The 20,802-nt window shown below is 39.8% G+C and overlaps 1 protein-coding gene across 2 annotated transcripts; it reads left to right on the forward strand.

Moving 5' to 3' along the window:
- Nucleotides 1–1,933: 1,933 nt before the first annotated feature.
- Nucleotides 1,934–19,184, forward strand: slc7a7 (solute carrier family 7 (amino acid transporter light chain, y+L system), member 7). 2 transcript variants are annotated; one of them, XM_012953261.3, is made up of 10 exons: nt 1,934–2,411; nt 5,951–6,491; nt 9,989–10,114; nt 10,879–11,023; nt 11,955–12,078; nt 12,541–12,644; nt 16,429–16,525; nt 16,686–16,835; nt 18,223–18,406; nt 18,570–19,184. In XM_012953261.3, the coding sequence occupies exons 2-10, from the start codon at nt 5,987–5,989 to the stop codon at nt 18,659–18,661; spliced, it is 1,527 nt and encodes a 508-aa protein (XP_012808715.2). In that variant the 5' UTR covers nt 1,934–2,411; nt 5,951–5,986; the 3' UTR covers nt 18,662–19,184.
- The last annotated feature ends 1,618 nt before the right edge of the window (nt 19,185–20,802 follow it).

The raw sequence follows: 20,802 nt of genomic DNA on the forward strand, positions 1-20,802 counted from the left end.
GCTGCAGAGCTTATTTTACTATTCAAATATCCATAATGAGACTGTACACAACCTCGGCTCACTATTTTAATGTCAGTCAGCCTGCTATATATCGTTTCAATAAAATAAGAATTTTCCAGGATATTTCTCCATACGGAGGCTTATTATAAAAAAATATCCAAGCACAAGCTAGATAAGTAAGCATGATCAGCAGGGTTGCCAGGTAGGCATTTTTTCTGCCAAATTCGACTACTAATTTTAAGCCCAGGTGAGTTTCCAAAGTACAAACCCGCCAAGGTACAGATCTGGGCTAGATTTTGGAGTCTTGGTGGGCTTGTAGTTTGGAAACTAGCCAAAGTTTTTTTCCCCTAGTGTGCCCAACATGCCTGTCCCAGTGCATGTTGAGTAATGTAGTTTACATCTAACAATTAGCCTACAGCTAAGATTAATATAAAACTACTATGTCCAGCATACAGTAGGACAGTATAGAAATAAGTTCCCTTTTCTATTCCTCATTGACAGGCTCAACCTGTCTGCATTACAACCTGTTTGCTGTGCTATATGGTATGTGATTGTACAGTGATGTGGGGGTCTGTCATTTGTTACTTTCTGCAGTTGATCCTTAAGCGATAACTCTCAGGATCTCTTGGGGCTTCTGAGAGTTGTAGTTCAATGCACCCATATGGCTATCATATCTGGCGTTAATGCAACATACTGAATCCATTTCTGTAGTGAGAAACTTCCCAACTGTCCCCTTTACATGACAGACCTGAATTTTGTCACCCAGCCCGTGGTTCATCATGGTTAACCCTTTGATGTGAAATTATTGGGAGCCACAGTGTGTCATGAAGGGCTTTAGTGTGGTATTTTGAGGGTGTGGCCAAAAAGTGGCATGTCCAGAATTGTTGCCACTGCAATACACATGGCAGTCAGTGATACACTCTTTTATAGGTGTTGGGAGGTATGCAGGGATGTTGCTGCATATATCTAGATGGCTTTTATTGTAAACTGAAACTGGTAGCAAAACTACAATAACCTGCATGAACTGGTCACAGAAACACCAGTCATCCCAGTAACTGGATAGGAAGCACAGGCTATGGGTAATAATCCTTTGCTTTAAAAAGGCATGTTTTCCCTTGTTTTGTTTGTTTTCAGAATTTTTTTTCATTGTGCATATTGGGCTATTTTTGGGCTACTTTTGAAGCGGGTGCCTGGCTAGTTTTGGGCTAGTTTTGGAACTGACTTTGGCTGGTTTGGAATATTAGACCTGGTTACCCTGATGATCAGGTGCCTTTAGCTGTTCGCTTGCATTCCATGGCTCAGGAAGTTTTATTGCCCTGTTTGTAGGGCTGTAATAGTTAATGGAACAGCGCAGGGTACACTGCAGCCTGAGGTTCTTCCACCCAGTATATTGGGACTAAAGTTTCCAGACTTCTTTCTGGTCCAATATTTGGTCAGGGTCCCCCTTAACACAAGGTTACACAAGTATGAAATCACTGCTGTATATGTAATTCAGTTGGAGGACTATCTACGGCACAATGCAAGAGTTAAGTCCAAATGTAACCCTAACCTAACTGACTCTCAAGCTGGGCACCCATGGCCATTACACCAGGCTATTTACAATGCTGCTTGCTGTTTGCAGACAATAGCTAGCAAGCCTGTGGGTGACATTCCTTTGGTACTTTGCAGGTAAATACAATGCTTTTCTGTTGAATGAGGATTTGCCTGAGCTGAGGCGGGGATTTCGCGTCCCTAGAAACATCCGAATCCCTGACAACAGCCCCCTACACACGCCCAGCCAGCCAACCCCACCCGAGTAATCCATACCAAGCTCACAACGCCTGCTGGGGGGTCTGGCTTGGTGCAAAGGCCACAGAGGGTTAAGGCAATAACGTACATTGTCACACTAAATTGGAGAAGTAACGGGGGATGGGAGGGGGTTCTGCTGTCCTTTCTCCGCCCCATCCACAGCACGACCCTCACCTTTCCTCTGTCTTCCTTTACCCCAGCCCTGTGTGCTGACCCTCCCCCGCTGATAAGAAATGCTTTCTCCACAACTCTCAGAATTCGCTGAGCGATCTTGCTTGGCTTTCGAAATCCTGATGTTCCTGTACCTTGCACCCTCCCCTCCCCAGCCTTGTCTCTTATAGGCACTCATCTCCTTCTGCTCCGCTCTCTATCTCCCCGGGATCAGTCGGGCTCGGAGGCTGCACAAGGTATCACATTGGGGGGGAGGGGGTTAATTCCTTTTGTGTGACCTTTCTCCCGAGTGGGCGAGAGGGATACAAAACATACGTCGCGTATTTCCATTCATACTGACGCACTCTCATCCACTGAAGTGCCTTGACTTGGCACAGACGCATCCTGCCGCACTTTCATTCGCTGACGCATCGTCATCTGCGTTAAGGCGCACTTACTAAAGCTGTCTTTAGGTGGGTGCAAAGGGGGTCTTGCGGTCTCATGCATTGTGGCACCTCACAGAATAATATATGAATGTTGAATCTTTATTGTAAAATGTATATCTATGGGCATATGTGTATAATAATGTAAGTGATAGTTGGGCCCATTAACAGAGAGATAAAGAGTGGGTTATACTAATGGGGTTTTACACTGAGTGCTCTGCTCCAGAGGCCAGACAACTTCCATCACTAAGGACAGCCATAGCACTCATCACTCATCTGATACAGTCACATTCTATTGCTCTCTGATATGGCCACTCATCCTGTATGTAGCAGGTATTTCCTGGCTGTGTTTTTGGGATCATTTCTAAGCCTGCAGGGTTATACTTGCTTGCCTTTAATTACAACAGTTAAGCTCCTAGTCACTGAAATTGCAGTCTGTCTACAGTGGATCCAGTTTGTGTTTTGGATACAAGGTAATTGTACATCAGATGAAAACAATGGGACATTGTTTATTGTGAGGTAACAGTGTTCTTAATATTAGCCTCATTGTAATTGTGGATTACTTGTATAGTTATTATGGGTGAAGTATAATATATACCTGTTATTATAACCAATGCCTAAAGGTAGAGCTCCTCAACTCTTTAAAATAGAGGACGATTAAATAATATCAGGCCCAGACTATGTCCTATTTTGAGTCATAGTTGAGACCTGGCTAAAGTAGTACAGTTATGGGACCTGTTATCCAGAATGCTCGGGACCTGGGGTTTCCCGGATAAAGGGTATTTCCATAATTTGGATCTCCATAATTTAAGCCTGCTAAATATCATTTACATATTGAATAAACCCAATAGGCTTGTTTTGCCTCCAATAAGGATTAAATATATCTTAGTTGGGGTCAAGTATAAGGTACTGTTTTATTATTACAGAGAAAAAGGAAATCATTTTTAAAAATTAGAATTATTTGCTTATAATGGAGTCTATGGGAGATGGCCTGTCCGTTATTTGGAACTTTCTGGATAATGGGTTTCTGGATAAGGGGTCCCATGTCTGTACATATAAATGGACTGGATTCAGTATTACTGAATTGATATTGTACACGGTTATCAGTGGAGCATTTAGAGAGAGGCTTTAAAAATAACTTCCAGATCCATGTCTGGCCTGCAGGCCTTCAGTTTGAGAGCGCTGTTTGTTGGTTTTAGTTATATAACAGTGGAGGAGCATCCTAGTAGAGAACGGTAGGTTTGTCCTGAGTACACAGAAATTTGTGTTTAGAGAATGCTTAGCATAGTACATGTTTGTCTTGAGAATATAAAACCAATAAGAAGTGACCATTGATGGTAATGTATTATAATTAATGATGGAATAGGCAAATTAATAAATGACACAAAGAAATGTAGTATAGCAAGTACCACTTTGAGTTATTGTTACAAAATGCTGTGCTTATATTGAATTGGCCTTTTATAAAGGGTTCTGGTGATCATTTGAACAATGTATGTGCTATGGATGGAAAGCATCTGCATATGATACATCAGAAAACTTTGTACTAGGGATAATTTTAGTTAATTTCAAAGAACAGACTTTGTTTACAATGTTTTGACTTTTCAGTGTTTCAGCATTTGGTCAGACTTGGTTTGAACAGTTACTCTTATATTTAACCTGAAATTTAAAATCTTATCTGGTTATTGTAATTAATGACTTGTTCTTTTCAAAGACATGTCAACACGTCATAAATTTCTGGGGGTCACCCTGATTTGCCCCTCTCTCACCAAGTAACCTGCAGTGTCTGTGGGTGGAACAGGGTGTGGCTAAGATGCACCTGGTGTCTTTGTATTTATACTGTGATATGTTATTCAACCCTGCCTTGTTGCTAGGGTATGTGGAGTCCTAACAACCAGACAGGTCTTGACTGAGATTTAAAATAGGCACTAACATTTCAAGTAAACAGGAGCCCAAACAGCTTTCTACAAGTCCAACAAATAGTGACTGCCTATGGGTTTTACAGCAGCCCATCATTTGTCAGATTCTACAGATTGTCAGTTTGAACCAGGTTTGATTCAGTGAGACCCTAGAAAGAGATGAGTTTAATTCTAAACTGGAAAGCTGTAGAAGCAAAGGTTAAAAATATTTAAAAAAATACAGAGTAAAAACTAATTTTATATCTACAACATACTAAGATTTAAATTGAATTTGAACAATCCCTTCAGTGTGGTATTGCAAGGCCCTCTTAGAGTGTTTAGTCCAGTGATCCCCAACCAGTGGCAAGGGGGGGCAACATGTTTCTCACCAGCCCCTTGGATGTTGCTCTCAGTGCCCCCAAACCAGATTGGTTGACCTTACAGGATGCTGTATCAAAAAAGCAAAATTTGCTCCATTTTTTTGGAAGGTACCACACTTGTCCTATTACTTCTTATCAATAAGTAGCCATCAAAAGTGTGAGGTGGCACACTAAATAGCTAGAACACAATATTGTGCCATTGCACCAAAGTGTTTTTCGTTTTACATGCACCTCATACTAGGAGTATCCAGTAATTATAAATGGGACTTTTGCAGTGCTGGCAATGGCAGGAACAGATTATGTTTTACAGTATTTTAGGTTCATTCCATTTAAACAAAAGAAAAAAATAGCTTTTACCATCCAAAATGTGAGATTGCTACAAAATGTTTAGGTAAAGCAGCGATTAGTGCTTTTAATTAGTAATGCATTGGCTCATTAATTAGTAAAGTATTAGCTCATTAATATGCCAAGAATTCCAAACAGGTTGCAGATTGCAGTTGAAAGTCCTAGGCTGTTTTGATGCTGATCCCTTTTATTGCTGTAGGAATTCTTATCAGGACATTGCGCCATAGCCCAGGTCGTTACTGACTTCCGAGAATCCTTTTCATTCTGTCTGGCTTTTGGCTTAAGTTAAAAGAAGAGCAATACACAGCCATTACTAAAAGTGGTAATTTGTATTCTAACACAGTGTGATGGTTTGGAGTCTGATATCCTTGTATAAGAACAGGACTGTTCAAATACAAGCCATGGTCACCTATGAGCAATACTTTTACAGTTTTTAATGATATCTTTACTACTTGGGTCCATTTTTATTGCATTTTATGTATTTTTATTAACAAATAAACTAGACTGAATCCTCTACATGCTGTACAAAAACTACAAATTTGAGTGAGCAGTGCACATGTATTTATTAAGAGTTTATATGAAACTAAAGCTATAGAGAAACTGAGAGATGAATAAAGGTTCCTTTAAGGCCAAAAGGCCTTTTAAGCCTGGGTTGGATAATACTGTCCTTGGGGATATGAGCATCCCATGGTATTTCATGCAAGAACATACTACAAATTTTATTGTAGAATTTGATTAATTGTTGTAGAGAAGAGCCAAATAATTTATGTGCATCTTATGACTGATGCATAACTCCTGCCTCAGGCAGTATTCTGCTTCTTAAAGCAAAGAAGAAAACCTGAAATGAAATGAATTTTAAGTCAGCGAAGTGGTAAATGAGATGGCCTTACATTTTTATGTGCACAGTTGCTCATCATAATCCTTTAATCCTCCTCCTCTCTCCTGCCAGGACATGGTTCTTTGCTGCTGACCCTCATATTCCAACATGGGTACCTCTACCAAGTACACACCTGCCTCCACAGAAGAGCCAAACCGTAATGGGACAAAAGATTCCACAGCAGACTCGGGCTCGCAAGAGTCCATGAAACTGAAGAAAGAGATCTCCCTGTTAAATGGGGTGTGCCTCATTGTGGGGAACATGATTGGCTCTGGAATCTTTGTGTCACCCAAAGGGGTCTTAATATACAGTGCTTCATTTGGCCTCTCACTGGTATTATGGGCAGTTGGTGGTATTTTCTCTATCTTTGGCGCTTTGTGTTATGCTGAGCTTGGGACTACAATCACCAAATCTGGGGCCAGCTATGCCTATATCCTAGAGGCCTTCGGGGGTTTTGTGGCTTTCATCAGATTATGGACATCTCTTCTCATCATTGAACCCACAAGCCAAGCTGTCATTGCCATCACATTTTCCAACTATATGTTGCAGCCTATCTTCCCTTCTTGTGGATCTCCTTATGCTGCTAATAGACTCATTGCAGCAGGTTGTATAGGTAAGATATTCTGTAACTGAAGATGCATGCTTCAGTTCTTTAGTTATATCAATGATGTCATTAAAAGAATATGTCATATTTATGAACACCTGTCACTGATCATCTGATTCTTTCAGATATTTATATATATCATATATTATTGGAGCTTCATAGTACAGGTTTGGGATCAGTTATCTGGAATACTTGGGACCCGGAGTTTTCTGGATAAGGGGTCCCTAAAGGAATGGTTCATGTAAAAATGAAACTAGGTAAAACAGACAGGCTGCGCAAAATAAAAATATTTCTAATATAGTTAGGCAAAAGTATTATCTATAAAGGCTGAAGTGAGCAGATGTCTAACTTAATAGCCAGAACAATACTTAATGCTTTCAGCTCTCTAACCTCTTTGTTAGTCAGTGACTTTAGGGGGGGGGGCACATGGGACATAACTGTACAGTTAGTTTGTGAGCACATGGGTCAGGTTCAAAAACAAACTAACTGAACAATTATGTCCCATGTGCCCCCCTCAAGTCACTGATTGGTTACTGACTCCTAACAGCTTAGAGAGCTGTAAAGGAGGAAGTAGTGTTCTGGCTATTATGTTGGACATCTGCCCACTCCAGCCATATACATTTTTGGCTAACTAACTATATTGAAAACATTTTTTATTTTGCTCGGTCTAGTTTCCTAGTTTCATTTTTACAATAAATTGTTCCTTTAAGGTACTAAAGTTCAGTTTACCCTAGCAACCAGGCAGTGGTTTAAAATGCTAAAGAATTAATAATGAATACCAACCAAAAAGTTGAGAAGCATGGGACAAGTTATAAATACTTAAATAGGCCCTTATTGAAAATGGCATTCACCTATTTGGGAGCTTTCTGGATAATGGGTTTCTGGATATTTGCAAAATAATGGCCTTTTTTTCTTGTTGCACACTGCTTTCTGTTGCAGCAGAGGGGCTGACATAATGTTAAAAAAATAATTGATTAAATTAATTAAAATAGAGCCTATGGGAGATTGCTTCCCAGTAATGTAGAGCTTTCTGAATAGTGGGTTTCCGGATAATGAATCCCATACCTGTACTGAATTTAATAATAGCCCCATGTGGCATCAGCCTTATTGGTGGCAAAACAATCCTATTGTGTTTATTAAATGTTTTAATGTTTTTTTAGGTAGACTTAAAGTATGGTGATCCCTTATCCAAAAAACCCCAGGTCCCTGAGCATTCTGGATAACAGGTCCCATACCTGTAGATGTATTGATTACACAAGTTTTCTTTCCTTTATGTGATGACATTCCATAAAGACTTCATTCAGAGAGGAACTGTAACATCCTGTATAAATCACGTGCAGTCCCTTTGTGTGTGCATCACATATGGAAGTGAAACACTAGGGAGGGGGTGTGACAGCTTTTATTTCTCTTCTGTATTAATTCTCTTGCAATAAGGCTTTCTATGTACTCTTTTATTTATTTAGCCTTTCTTTTTTCTACCTCTTTTCCTTACCCTATCCTACTTCTGCCCAATCTACCTTGTGTCCTGCACCCTTCTTTAATTTTGCTAGTTTTGGGGTGAGTTATGCTGTAAGCTGAAGTGGATTTTCAGTCTGAACTAGAGGAAGTGGTGAGAATTGTTTGCTGACACCAGCAGGTCAGTCGCATGATCCACGTGATGCTACCACATTTGCCAGCTGTCGTATACAAAGTTAAATCCCAGCAATGATATATAGAACATAGAAAGGGGAAGTCTGTACAGTCTGTACAAACAGAATATATTGCTCTAGTTTTTAACAATGCCCTAGTTTTTAAACAATTGCTTCTTTGGAGCTGTGCCTCTCCAGCATTTTTCCATAGTCCATCATTTTGCTGTCTTCTTTAACATCTCTTCTGATCTGTTTTACAGTCCTTCTATACCTAGTGCATTTCCTTCCTACCCTAGTAATTGGTATATGACATTTTTATATTGTCTTGTGTTTACTTTCTGATTCTGTAATTTTGTTCTTTTGCTATCATATTGATTACTTATTTAACCTTTTCTTCTGTCCATATTTTGTCATAACATCCATATATAGATAATTTAAAGCTACAAAAAGGCAATATATTGACATAGCAATAAGGCTTGTGCCACACGTGGCTGCAAAAAACGCAGGCCAAGAACCAGCCCCTATGCTGGCACCAACATCCTACTTTTTCTGCACCCGGAAGCATTATCTCAAATTGGGTGCAGGCAAATGTGGCGGATATCAGCAAAAAAATGCAAGAGTTTGCATTTCACAGCTGATATCTGCCTGACCCGGGCGGAGAAAGTGCTTCAAGGTACAGTCAAGGTAGCAGGCTGGTGCCAGCGTAGGGGCAAATTGCACCCATGTAGACACAAGAGAACAAAACATGTGCAGTTTACTAATGAGGATACAAATTAATTGCTGCACTGGAAAATATTGTGCAAGTTGAGCAGAGGTGTAACTTCACTTTCCTGGTCTCCCTTGCAAAAATTGTCTGATCATGTCATATACCTCTGACCCCTTCCTCCCGGGCCCATAAGTGAATGGATCAAAAAGCATGGGTGTAGACAGGATGGAGAGATGTGGGTCATTGCTGGGTCCCACTTGGAACCCCATGTACTCGCAGAAAGTCACCAAATTTTTGTACGGAATGATTGTAAACAGCGGCAGAACCTTTCCGAATTTTTCGCGCAAGCGTACGAAAAAGTCGTGTGGGCGTCTGAAAAAGACGTGTGGGCATACGAAAAAATCGTGCAAGCGCAAAAAAATCGGCGAAAATACGCTCGGAGCGTTCGTGTCAAATCTCCCCCATAGTCTTACTAAGTGAGCATGTTCACTTGGTCTGCTTGTCTGTGCAGGAGCGAGGCATTATGGGAACTTTCTTTACACAGCTCAGCGTTTTTTCTTCCTGTTTGGCTTCAGATCTTCTGAACAGGTGAAATATGGGGGGACTTAAGGGCACTATTGAGACTACTGAAGGTATGCCTGCAGCTTGAGATTAACTCTTTACTAGCCTTTCCTTCTCCTTTAAAAGGAAAAGGCCTGGCTATAATAAGCATGTGTTTCCTGGATGATATTTGCTGAACTGCTACACTAGATCATTCTACTTTTGAAATAACTTGGTATCATTATAATCTTTTGTATAGCACCAACATTGTTTTACAGAGAATATTTAATGAACCACGTCTTTATCTGTCAGAGGAACTTACAATCTAAGCTCAATTCTACGGCCACATATTAAGGGATCACATTTATAAGAAAACAGTTAAGCTGTTTGTATGTCCTTGAAGTGTAGGAGGAAACTTACATACACACACAAAAGTAACATTCAGACACCACAAAAGTGCATTGGTAGGAACTGAACCCAAGGCTCCAGCGAGGCACCACTTTTAACTACAGTGCCCTTGTTAAACACAAACCTAAATAGGTAGTTGGGAGTAGTTAGAAAGAGAAAATGTTGCTCTTTGCTCCGTGTTCACTCTTTGCAATGTACATATATATTTGTATTCTATTTTGCAGCACTCCTTACCTTTGTGAATTGTGCCTATGTAAAATGGGGGACCAGGGTCCAGGATATCTTCACTTATGCCAAAGTGCTAGCTCTGATTGCTGTCATTATAGCTGGAATTGTAAAGATCTGTCAAGGTAAGTAGGAGCTGATGAGACAACCTTGAGTTCTCTGCTGGGAAGGTTCTCAAACTGGTATGCATTTTAGCCAGAATTCTAGCTAGAAGGACCTTCATTTATTAACGTGTTTATTTTCCTTTATTTTGCTTATCCTCGAGTTATTTTGCACTTCCAACACCAAATACCTGTGTCTTGGAGGCTGTTGTGGCAGTAGCCTGGAAATGAATTGAATATTCAGGTGGCTATTAAAGGACATATTAACCCAAAAAATATTTTTTTGCCTGATAAAAAAAAAAACATAAAAGACTTGCGAGTCTTTTTCGGCGATTTCGGGAAATCGCGCCGCCGCGTTTGCCATCCTGCCGGCGACTTACATGTTCGCCGGTGGGATGGCGGGTCATGGCAACTCGGGGAGATTAGTCGCCCGCGAACAGGGAGTTTTGTCGTGGGCGACTAATCTCCCTGTGTGTCAGAGCCCTTAAACATGTAAAGTATCCCTTTAACCACCTAATTGCCACCTAGCTTCTCTCATTCCTCCTAAATGAGTTTTAACCTTTGCCCTTTTTATTTTTCACTATATGTTGACTATCTTACTTTAATGACTTATTTAGCTACTTTGTCCTGTTTTATCTTTTCCATACCAAAATGTCATAAGCAACTTTTTATCTTTTCACTAGTAGAGAGATATAATGTAGGGGATGATGCATGTCTTATTGAGAGAAATTCTTTTTCTTTGCTTCTGCTTCGAAAGCACATTATTTCTCTCTCACTTTCTCTCTCAGGTCATTCAGAGAACTTTGAAAATTCGTTTGCTGGCTCCTCATACGATGTTGGTGACATTGCTCTTGCATTATATTCTGCACTTTTTTCATACTCAGGATGGGACACACTTAACTTTGTAACAGAGGAAATAAAAAACCCAGAGAGGTAAAATGTGAGAGATTAAATTTTTTTAGAGAAGAAACTTAGATAAAGTTCTAGATATGGGAGAAAGACTTGGAGGCAACAGAGCAAGAATGTTAAAGAAGGCATGGAATGAATATATTTGGGAATTTATTAAAGAAAAAGGAATTGGATAGTCTTGGGGGGGTGCTAAAATGTAGGAACCCCAACATGTTAGGTTGATTATAATTGATTACCTGATACTCCAGGCCAGTGCTCCTGTTTCTTCTGGATCTTCTTCTATGTTATGGCCCAGAAGTGCATGCAGAGTGGAGCTGGAGCTGAACTTAGAAGCAAAAAGCCACCAATTCACTTTACTGGTCATGTGCACCTGGAAAGAAGTGGAAGAATGTGCTGCTCTTACAGAAATACCCCAGAATGGTTTAGTTTTTAGCGAACAGGAGCACCTGCTCAGAGTATAAGAGTGAAGACACAAGGTGCTACTAGTAGCAGCTACTTGTCGTGGCTACTAAAACAGACAATGCTGATCATTTACTGATAATTGTCTCTGCGTGTGTTTTAGCAGAGGCAATTCTCATTATTGTCTATGGCAGAGTATTTTCTGGAGTTTAGTAGCCATGAAAAAGTAGCTGCTACTAGTAGCTCTGTGTGTCTTCACCCTTAGATGGGCACCTGGTTTGATACCCTCCCAGTGATTATAAATTGAATTCTCCTTTAAGTTGGCCATACATGGATTGTGCCATGTAATGTTTTTGGATGTCTAGTTCTCTTGTGGGCCCTGGGATGCTCAGTGGAATGGTACTGAAAGAAGGAGGTAATTTAATTTAAGAAAATTAAAACACAGGGTTAGGAAGTAGTAAGTACTAAAAATTAAAAAAAAAAGGATAAAAAGGAATTAACACATTTTAATACAATAAAGAGTATATTTAATGGAACCTTTTTTGCTCAATTTCAGGAACCTGCCATTGGCCATTGGGATTTCTATGCCAATAGTGACAGTGATTTACATCCTTACCAATGTGGCCTATTACACCGTGCTGGATATCAGGGAAATTCTTGCCAGTGATGCTGTTGCTGTGGTAATTAAGCAGTAATATACAGAAGGGTTGGGAGAGAATAGGGTGGAACAGAGCAAATATGAAGCATATTTAAAATTAAAGAGTCTGACAAATATCAGAAAACATGTAGAATGGAGTGTTACAAATAAAATGAATATTAAGGAACTGTGAAGAGTGAGCATTCCAAGATTTTGGAGGGATTTGTACTTTGGAATAGCTTAGTGTCCTCTAACATTCAGGTTGCTCTGTATACATCGCATCTTGGGGTTACAGGGATTTGTACTTTGGAATAGCTTAGTGCATATATTATTAGTGTAAGAAACACAGTAACAGTGGGCATAGTTATAACAGATCAATATTAGTAGAGAGATATTGTGCAGGTAGAGCAAGGTCTGCATATGAGTAACTTTAATTACATTATTAGAAAAAAGGTTATGCAGTTCAGCAAGTCATAATCACACTGCTCATCTCTATTTCTTTCAGACCTTTGCTGATCAGATTTTTGGCATATTTAACTGGACGATACCACTGGCTGTCGCTTTGTCATGCTTTGGTGGCCTCAATGCATCTATCCTTGCTGCATCCAGGTAACAAATCTTCAAAGTGCATATAAGTGGTATAGCCCTCAGCAAGCTAGATATTGCAGAATTACAGATACCAACATTCATCTGATAAATGCTCAAATGCGCAAAATAAGGGTGGCGTAAAATTTTGACCTTTAGTGCTCAGTTACACTTACAACTTGGGATTTCAGCCTGTGCTTAATATCTTTAACTAAATCCGATGCATGGCACGTGTGGTAAGTACAGGGCTACAATTTATTTATTTTAAACAACCTGGAAGAGGCTTGTAATATACTGAGAAAAAAAATCTGAAAAAAGCTTTCACTTCTTCAGTCATAATACATTGTATGCATTGCTGGGCACATACCCCTTTCTTTTATTACCTACGCCTAGTCCGTGCCCTAGTAACTGCCCAGCCCTGTTATATTTTTGTTTCCTCTCCCCAAGTAGTTTGAACTCTTGTTAGCTTCTGCTTTGTATCAGTAATATATGACTTAATTATGCTTCTCTGCAGCTAAGCCAGTGTTTGTTTATTACTCAGACTCAGATGATCTGACACAATAAAAAACATTACATGACACTGTAAAAAACTTGAATTTGGATAACCCATGACCAGTTGTCTGTAGTTAGAAAGCAAGCTATTTTTTTCCACTATGATAGTAAATGATGTGCAGAGAGCATGACAAAAAGTACAGGACGGCTGCCTTGTATTGCAAAAAGCAGTTTGTTAGCAAAATAATACACCACACCAGTATAGTATAGTAGTCAGACTTCTAATGGATCCAAATAAAATACAGTTCTAAGCTTTACTGGTAATAACTATGTTATCCTGTATCAAATCTGTATCCCTATCAATTCTTTGTTCATCATATCAATTTAAATGCCAAAATGATAATGGAAATTCTCCTAGTGATAGACTGTCGTCTTGTGATAATGTTGACACTTCATCACACTAGCAGGGACTAAAAGTATAACCCCTTTGGTTGCTCTTTGTATATTGTGATTGTATAAGCACAGTACAAAAAAAAATGAAAGCTAGTAAACAAAAAGGCCAGTGGCACGTATAAATATTTCCTGTCAATGAAGAACCACCAGATGTCTCTATGTGCTGCCTGTCATTTAGATAAAAGGGATATATCAGTCAGATTTTTGAACAGTTGCATATATGCATGTTTTGGGGAAAAAAATTGTCACTGGCAGTGATAGGTGGTTTTCATATTTAGCATGGTAGAGAAAGATACATGTTCTGTTGGCATAGAGCACTTTCAACAAAGCAGTGTGGTCTTGACATCTGCTGTATGGTTGTTGCTCAATAGAAGACTTGCCATGGGTGTGTAATGCTAATCCTCTGTACAATCCCCAAGCTGGAGTTTCTCTATTCAGAATCCTTTCCCCACCTCCAATATACACAGAATCACTAAGACTTGTATTGTCTTTTGAATGACATCCATTATGCGTCAATTGTCCATATGTTCCCATATACACACAAATGAAGATAGTATCTAGAAGGTATTTATTGCATGAATTGTATTTGTTAAAGAAAGTTCAGGTATTGTTGATGAATAGGCTAATAGGAGTATCTCAGCTGACTTTTGTTAACCTAAAGGCAGATGTCTGTTGGATTTCTAAACAGTTCAGTGTAGAAGCCCAGGCAGCAAAAAAACATATGTGCCTAGGTGCCACTCTTCTGTGTATAGCAGGACTGTAAAGCTGGAAACTGGGAGGCCTAATATGACAATCCAGTGGATTTTTATTGCCCACAACCTCAAGGACTTCATAGATGTGAGACATTATCCTTTAAATATGATCCAGCTGTCGAACATGCAGTATGAAAAAAATAATCAGCCTATTCTGTGTAAAAAGTTAGCCAGCACTGATATCGAGCAATAGCATTTTCCTGAATAAATTATATAAGCAATGGTGGCAGTGGAAAATATGAGAAAAAAACAAAGTTTTGGGTCTGAATGCTACCTGTATGTGTTTTTATGGCTCCCAACTTATCTTTATAAGGTAATGATACAAACAAGATTATGCACATTTGAAGAATCACAGATATTCCAAGGCTAAACTTAAGCTGGCCATACACGCACCGATAATATCGTACGAAACCTCGTTTCATACGATATTCGGTGCGTGTATGGCATGTCGGCGAGTCGACCGATATCGCAGGAAGCTGCTGAAATCAGTCGACTTGCCGATCGGCCAGGTTAGAAAATTTTGATCGGGCGCCAAAAAAGGCGCCTGACCAAAATCTGCCGTCAGGGCTGAATCGGCAGAAGGAGGTAGAAATCCTATTGTTTCTACCTCCTTATCTGCTGTTTCAGCCCTGAACGGTGTATGGCGGATCTGACGATGTTTCGTGCGACCGATGGTCGCACGAAACATCGTCAGATCGCCACGTGTGTGGCCACCTTAAAGGTTGCCAAACAAGTGAATCTTTCCCCTGATATGCCCACCTTGGGAGGGTGATATCATGCTAATGCGATCGTTTGGCCCTAGGGACAAATTATTGCATAAGCGTCTCTTTCCCCGATATGCCCACTTTGAGGGCCGAATGTTTGGATCACATTTTTGGGATTAAAGCCATTGTGGCAAGGACCGCATCAATGCACCAATGCACCAATGCGCATGTCTCCCCAACAAAACCTTTGAAACCTATATGATAGCCATGATCTGCCTGATTTTTGGCCAGGTATGGGTCACGCTGGCCTGTCTACACGGGCCGATAAACTGTGGACTACAGCAACATATCACTGAGTAGTATTATTATCCACTTATTAAATTAACTAACAATACAGCATCTGTACAAGCTCCAAGAGTAAATATATCAGACATGATGGGGAACAGTCCCAGTGTTTCACTCACTGAGTAAATTCTATAAAGAGAAGCATGAAGGGCTCTCTTTTTACATGTATCTGCACTTGTTTACTTGCAAAGATGTTTTTCCTATTATTAGTAGCACTTTGCTATTAGTTAGGCTTCCTTTTATTGTAATTTCAACTAAAATAATGATATCTACTATAAATGTAGAGGCAGAACTATCTATCTGGCATCACCGTTTAAATAGGATTCAGCCACATATATGTTGATATAAAAGATAAGACAATAGGGCCGGGCATAGTACTAGATGAAAAACAAGGCAATAGGTTTTTGAGTCGTAAGTGTCCTTCTCAGTCCTGTCTCAGTCACCACCCAAATGATTGTTCAGCACTTGCCCTTTGCCCCATTACAATCTCTTATGTCAGCGATTTAAAACTGTTTGCAATTTCCCCTTTTGCTGATTCTATTTTTAAAGTGATACGGATCTTTTAGTGTTACTGATTAGTATTATTCATAAAATGAAAACTAATGTAGGTTTCTATAAAAATATAACACGTGCTTTAGAGCAGGGACACACAAAGCAAATTGTTTGTTTTCCTCCTCCTGTGTTTTGTTCACAGGCATGGGAATACAGATCTTCATTTACATGCTTACTCCTACAGCTCCACTCATGCTTGGTACGAAAACACACTTGCCTGTCCATGGAGCTATAGGAGTGACCACATGAAAGCGAGGAGATTAAAGTTTAGTTTAAAACAACAAACAAAATCACAGTACAGTTTAGTTACAAGCGGTGTTAGATGGTACATTGCTATGGAACCCTGAAATTGAGTTGTGTGGTGACAATAACAGGAGTGCCTTGGACTACATGTTCTTTTATAGGTAATTCACATTCACACTTGATACTCAATAAGTTATATTGCTGCCTCCTTAATGTAAGTGTCCCTTGATTACTGTCTCTCAAATTGATTTGTGTATTTGCTTGCAGGCTGTTCTTTGTGGGATCTCGGGAGGGCCATCTTCCTGATGCACTCAGCATGATTCATGTAGAAAGATTTACACCCATACCTGCTCTTCTCTTTAATGTAAGTGTGCAATATTAATCACTGAAACATCTATGTAGATTTGGGAGTAGGCACATTTTTCCAGCATCACAAAGCAGCTCCGTTACTAGGAATGGAATTCTTGGAGTTCTAGGCCTATAGACAGATTAGTGTATTACAATAAGTGTTTTCCTTTCTGCAGGGTGCAATGGCCCTGGTGTACCTCTGTGTTGAAGATATTTTCCAGCTCATTAATTACTACAGTTTCAGTTACTGGTTATTTGTGGGACTTTCTATTGCGGGACAGCTGTATCTGCGCTGGAAACAACCAGACCGACCAAGGCCACTCAAGGCAAGTACAGCCCTACCATATATCTCTCATGGTGTCTGTCTTTATACCCTGTCTTCATCCCCTCATTTCATCCACTTGGTGCTTCAGTTTTAAGTTTGTGCACTGACACCCATCAGACAGTACTGTTTATTTGGGGCACCCATAATGCACATTGCAGCCCATGGCAGAATTTAAGAAAATCTATATTTGGTAGAAAAGAGACAGGCAAAGTTATTAGAAAGGTTCTACAAGTTGCCCTATTTTCAAAGCTAGCCTGTAACTTACAATGTAACACATAACAGGGCACACAGGGCGTAATTACTGTGTGCTCTACTGTATGATGCATTTTGTTTGGAGACATGCTGTGTTTATTACACCCAGATCAGAGAGCACTGAAAAGTTTGATATATTGTGTTGAGCATAGGTAGCCTGCTACTATGAGTGTCTGCACAGGTTAGTGCTGCTGGGAGCTATCAGTTGGGTATCTGCTGAGATGGCCTGGCCAATGTGCAGATTGATAAATTCAATAATAGGAATTAGATAGATACAACAGTGACCATTCTTGCAACATCAAAAGTAATGTTGCAGTTGTCCCTGTCTTGACACCCCCATGCTTCAACCAGCTGACAAACATTGCCATTACTCTATAAATTGTTAAAAGTTAAGGCGGCCATATACAGGCAGATTTCAGCTGCCAATTTGAGTCCTTAAGACAGCTTATTTGCCCTTGTATGGGGACCGAATTAACCAGTTTTTGATTGGGCAGGTTTGATGTTTTTATTTGATCAGGAACTGCATCGGCTCATTAATGCAGTCCTCACTCCAACTTTTTGTATCCTCTACATTGTTTGGCCTTAGCCAAACAATCGCATTAGTATGATATCACCCACCCAAGGTAGGCATATTGGGGGAAAGAGGTTGCCAAACGAGTGAATCTTACTGTGTATGGCCACCTTTATTTGATTGTGGGTGCTTACATTATTGTTTTTATGACATGCCTGTATATTGATCTGACTGTAATCTGGACTGTGGAAGGAATCTGCTGTTTTCCATCTTATCTTCCTTTGCCTGATGACTCATGTTGAGCATAATGTTAATAAAAGAATTCAAGACATGTCTAAAGTCAACATTTGGAGGCGGGCAGGATGCCTATCTTTGGTCTAGATCTTAGCATAGTGTACATCAGAGAGGACTAAGTTGCCCTTGTGGCCCTGTTCTTGAAAGACGTATTTTAGGGCTTTTCTGTTCAAAGCTACCAAGATTACATCCCAGTATTTGACAGTGCTGTATTCATCATGTGATAGTTTAAACATGGTCCTTCTATGCACCACTTTGCAATCTTTTTGCAAACCTTTGTGTCCTTCTGATACCTAATCCCAGAGTTATAATTTACTTTTTTTCCCTGCAGCTCAGCCTAGTGTTCCCAATCATATTCTGTCTTTGCACTGTGTTCCTGGTGGCTGTACCCCTGTATAGTGATCTAATAAATTCTCTGATTGGAGTGGGAATTGCATTGTCAGGAGTCCCAGTCTATTTCCTTCTGGTTCGTGTTCCTGAGAAACGGAAGCCACAATGTCTTCAGCGTGCTGCAGGTATGATTTCTGATGGGCACCATACATGTTTTAGGTACTGACTGTGTTAGAATGCAAATAAAAGCATTACGGAAGGCTTATATCCGCCTCAATAGCAAATTGTCTGTGTCTCTGCTAGTACTGGTGCTAAGCCTGTAGCTCACCTATTATACTTTCCTTGCAGGTGCTCTGACACGATATACACAAATTCTGTGCTACTCAGTACTAACTGAAATGGATACAGAAGAGGAAAAAGACTTCTCAAAAAGTGATTGATAGAACTGTCCACCATTCCATGGCTGACTCAAAGAAACCTGAAGCCTTACTAATTTATTGCATAAACTGTGCCTTTTTTAAAAAAGAAAAAAAAACTACCTTTCTATTGCAAGGTTGCTGCAGAGCAGTTCTCTGGATGGACATGGGCAAACCATTTCTCTCTGGGAGGGAATAGTTGAATAGCATAAATATTAAACCTTTTATTATTTCCAAAGCAAGGAATTAACTACTTTCTGATCTAAGGGCCAGCCTTGTGTTGTAAAGCAATATGAGCCTGGCTAATCCAACACGAAAGGGGAGCCATCTACACTATTGATTTCTTATTTCCCTTCAAATCAAAGTTATTTATTGTGGAATTTGGCTATGCCAGTGGAAGGAAAAAACCTTTTGAAGTTTTTGTGCTCCTGGATGAAACAGTTAATCCATCTAAAATAAAGCAGTTGTGTTGATAACAGTTATTCAGGAAAGAAAGAAAAAAACATACAATCAAGTGCAATATCTATTAAAAACAAATGGAAGCACAGACTGGGTGTCTTTTGTTTGGCCAACAACTAGTCCTGCTGAGTTGAAATGGATGGAATCTCCAAACTGAATCTGTTTTAAAGACTAAGATTCGACCGAACCCTGAATCCTTCGTAAAAGAGTTGTCCGAATACCGTACTCAATCCTAATGTGCATATGCAAATTAGGATATGGAAGGGTTAAAGCTCGCGTGCGGTTAAAAAATTTCAACTTCTGTGTTTATGTGACAAGAAATCATGTGATTTTAAGGTTTCGGATTTGGTTCAGCCAGGAGCGCGGATTTGCCTGAATTTGAATCCTCCTGAAAAAGGCAAACCGAATCCTGGATTTGGTGCATCTCTAGTATTTAGATGCAAAAGACTTAAAGGGGATGTTCACCATCAGACAATAGTCTGAATTTGAGCAGGCCCTATGAGAAAAAAACTTTTTTGTAAAGCATCTTTTATGTAAAATGTGTAGTTTTGAAGATTCAGACCAGGATCAGTGCTGCTAAGCTGATGTCTCTCAATATGGGATTTTCCAGATGAGGACTTTGCAGACAACCAAAAGAAAAAAAAAAGTGGACACTGAACTTGTTACTGCATATGCCTTCCCTCTTCTGCCTCATTTGCTTATCATTGACCCCACTGGCTGGCAAGATTCAGCCAATCAAATCAGTCAAATGCAAATGAAGCAGGAGGGGGGAGGCATACACAGTTTTAAATAATAAAGATGCTTTACAAATTTTTTTTCTCACAGTGGCTGTTCAAATTCAGACTTTTGTTTGAAGGTGAACTTTCCCTTTAAACAGATTCTGTCACAGTAAACATGTATTTAATAAAATGTATCAGTTAATAGAGCTTCTTCAGCAGAATCTGACTATGAAGATTTTCATTCATCCAGGCCATGGTATATCTAGTATAAGTAAATCTAGAGCAGCTGGACTTGCTAAGTAATCATTGAAGACTTTGCACTATTCATCCGAGCAGTTCAAGTCCTCAGCATATGTACTCTTCCACTTATCCAATCACAATGGCACATTCAGAGAGGTGATACCTGAAACTTACAGAGGTGTGAATGCTGAGGTGACAGGACACCTGTGTAAATATCAGGTACCACACAAGGTTATCACAGTAATAGCAAATCGTATGATCTTACCCCTGATAAAGGTGGGCCCAGGTGCTTATGCCCCAGACCTTCATCTTAGGGAGCCATTTAGGAATTAACAAAAAAAGAAAAGCAGGCAGGCACTCCGGTTTCCACAGGATGTCAAAAAAGTCAAAAAGCAGCTTGTAGTGAATAAAGGTTTTACAGTTTATTTAATCCATACATAAAACAAAGGAAGCCTTACGCGTTTCGTACCTGGGGGTACTTAATGCCTATGATTAAGTACCCCCAGGTATGAAACGCATAAGGCTTCTTTGTTTTATGTATGGATTAAATTAACTGTAAAACTTTTATTCACTACAAGCTGCTTTTTGACTTTTTTGACATCCCGTGGAAACCGGAGTGCCTGCCTGCTTTTCTTTTTTTGTAAATTTCAGGTGTCACCTCTCCGAAGAGTTACAAAGTGCCATTGTAATTGGATTAGCGGAAGAGTATATATGCTGAGGGCTTCCCATACCAGTCAGTTGAACTGA

Source organism: Xenopus tropicalis, chromosome 1 (genome assembly GCF_000004195.4).
Source record: "Xenopus tropicalis strain Nigerian chromosome 1, UCB_Xtro_10.0, whole genome shotgun sequence".
NCBI lineage: Eukaryota > Metazoa > Chordata > Amphibia > Anura > Pipidae > Xenopus > Xenopus tropicalis.

Bases quoted from the DNA above. Each gene is read 5' to 3' on its own strand.
- slc7a7 (XM_012953261.3), top strand. From the start codon at position 5,987: ATGGGTACCTCTACCAAGTACACACCTGCCTCCACAGAAGAGCCAAAC. The intron at 6,492-9,988 runs GTAAGATATTCT...TCTATTTTGCAG, and splicing joins CATTGCAGCAGGTTGTATAG to CACTCCTTACCTTTGTGAAT. The intron at 16,836-18,222 runs GCAAGTACAGCC...TTTTCCCTGCAG, and splicing joins ACCGACCAAGGCCACTCAAG to CTCAGCCTAGTGTTCCCAAT.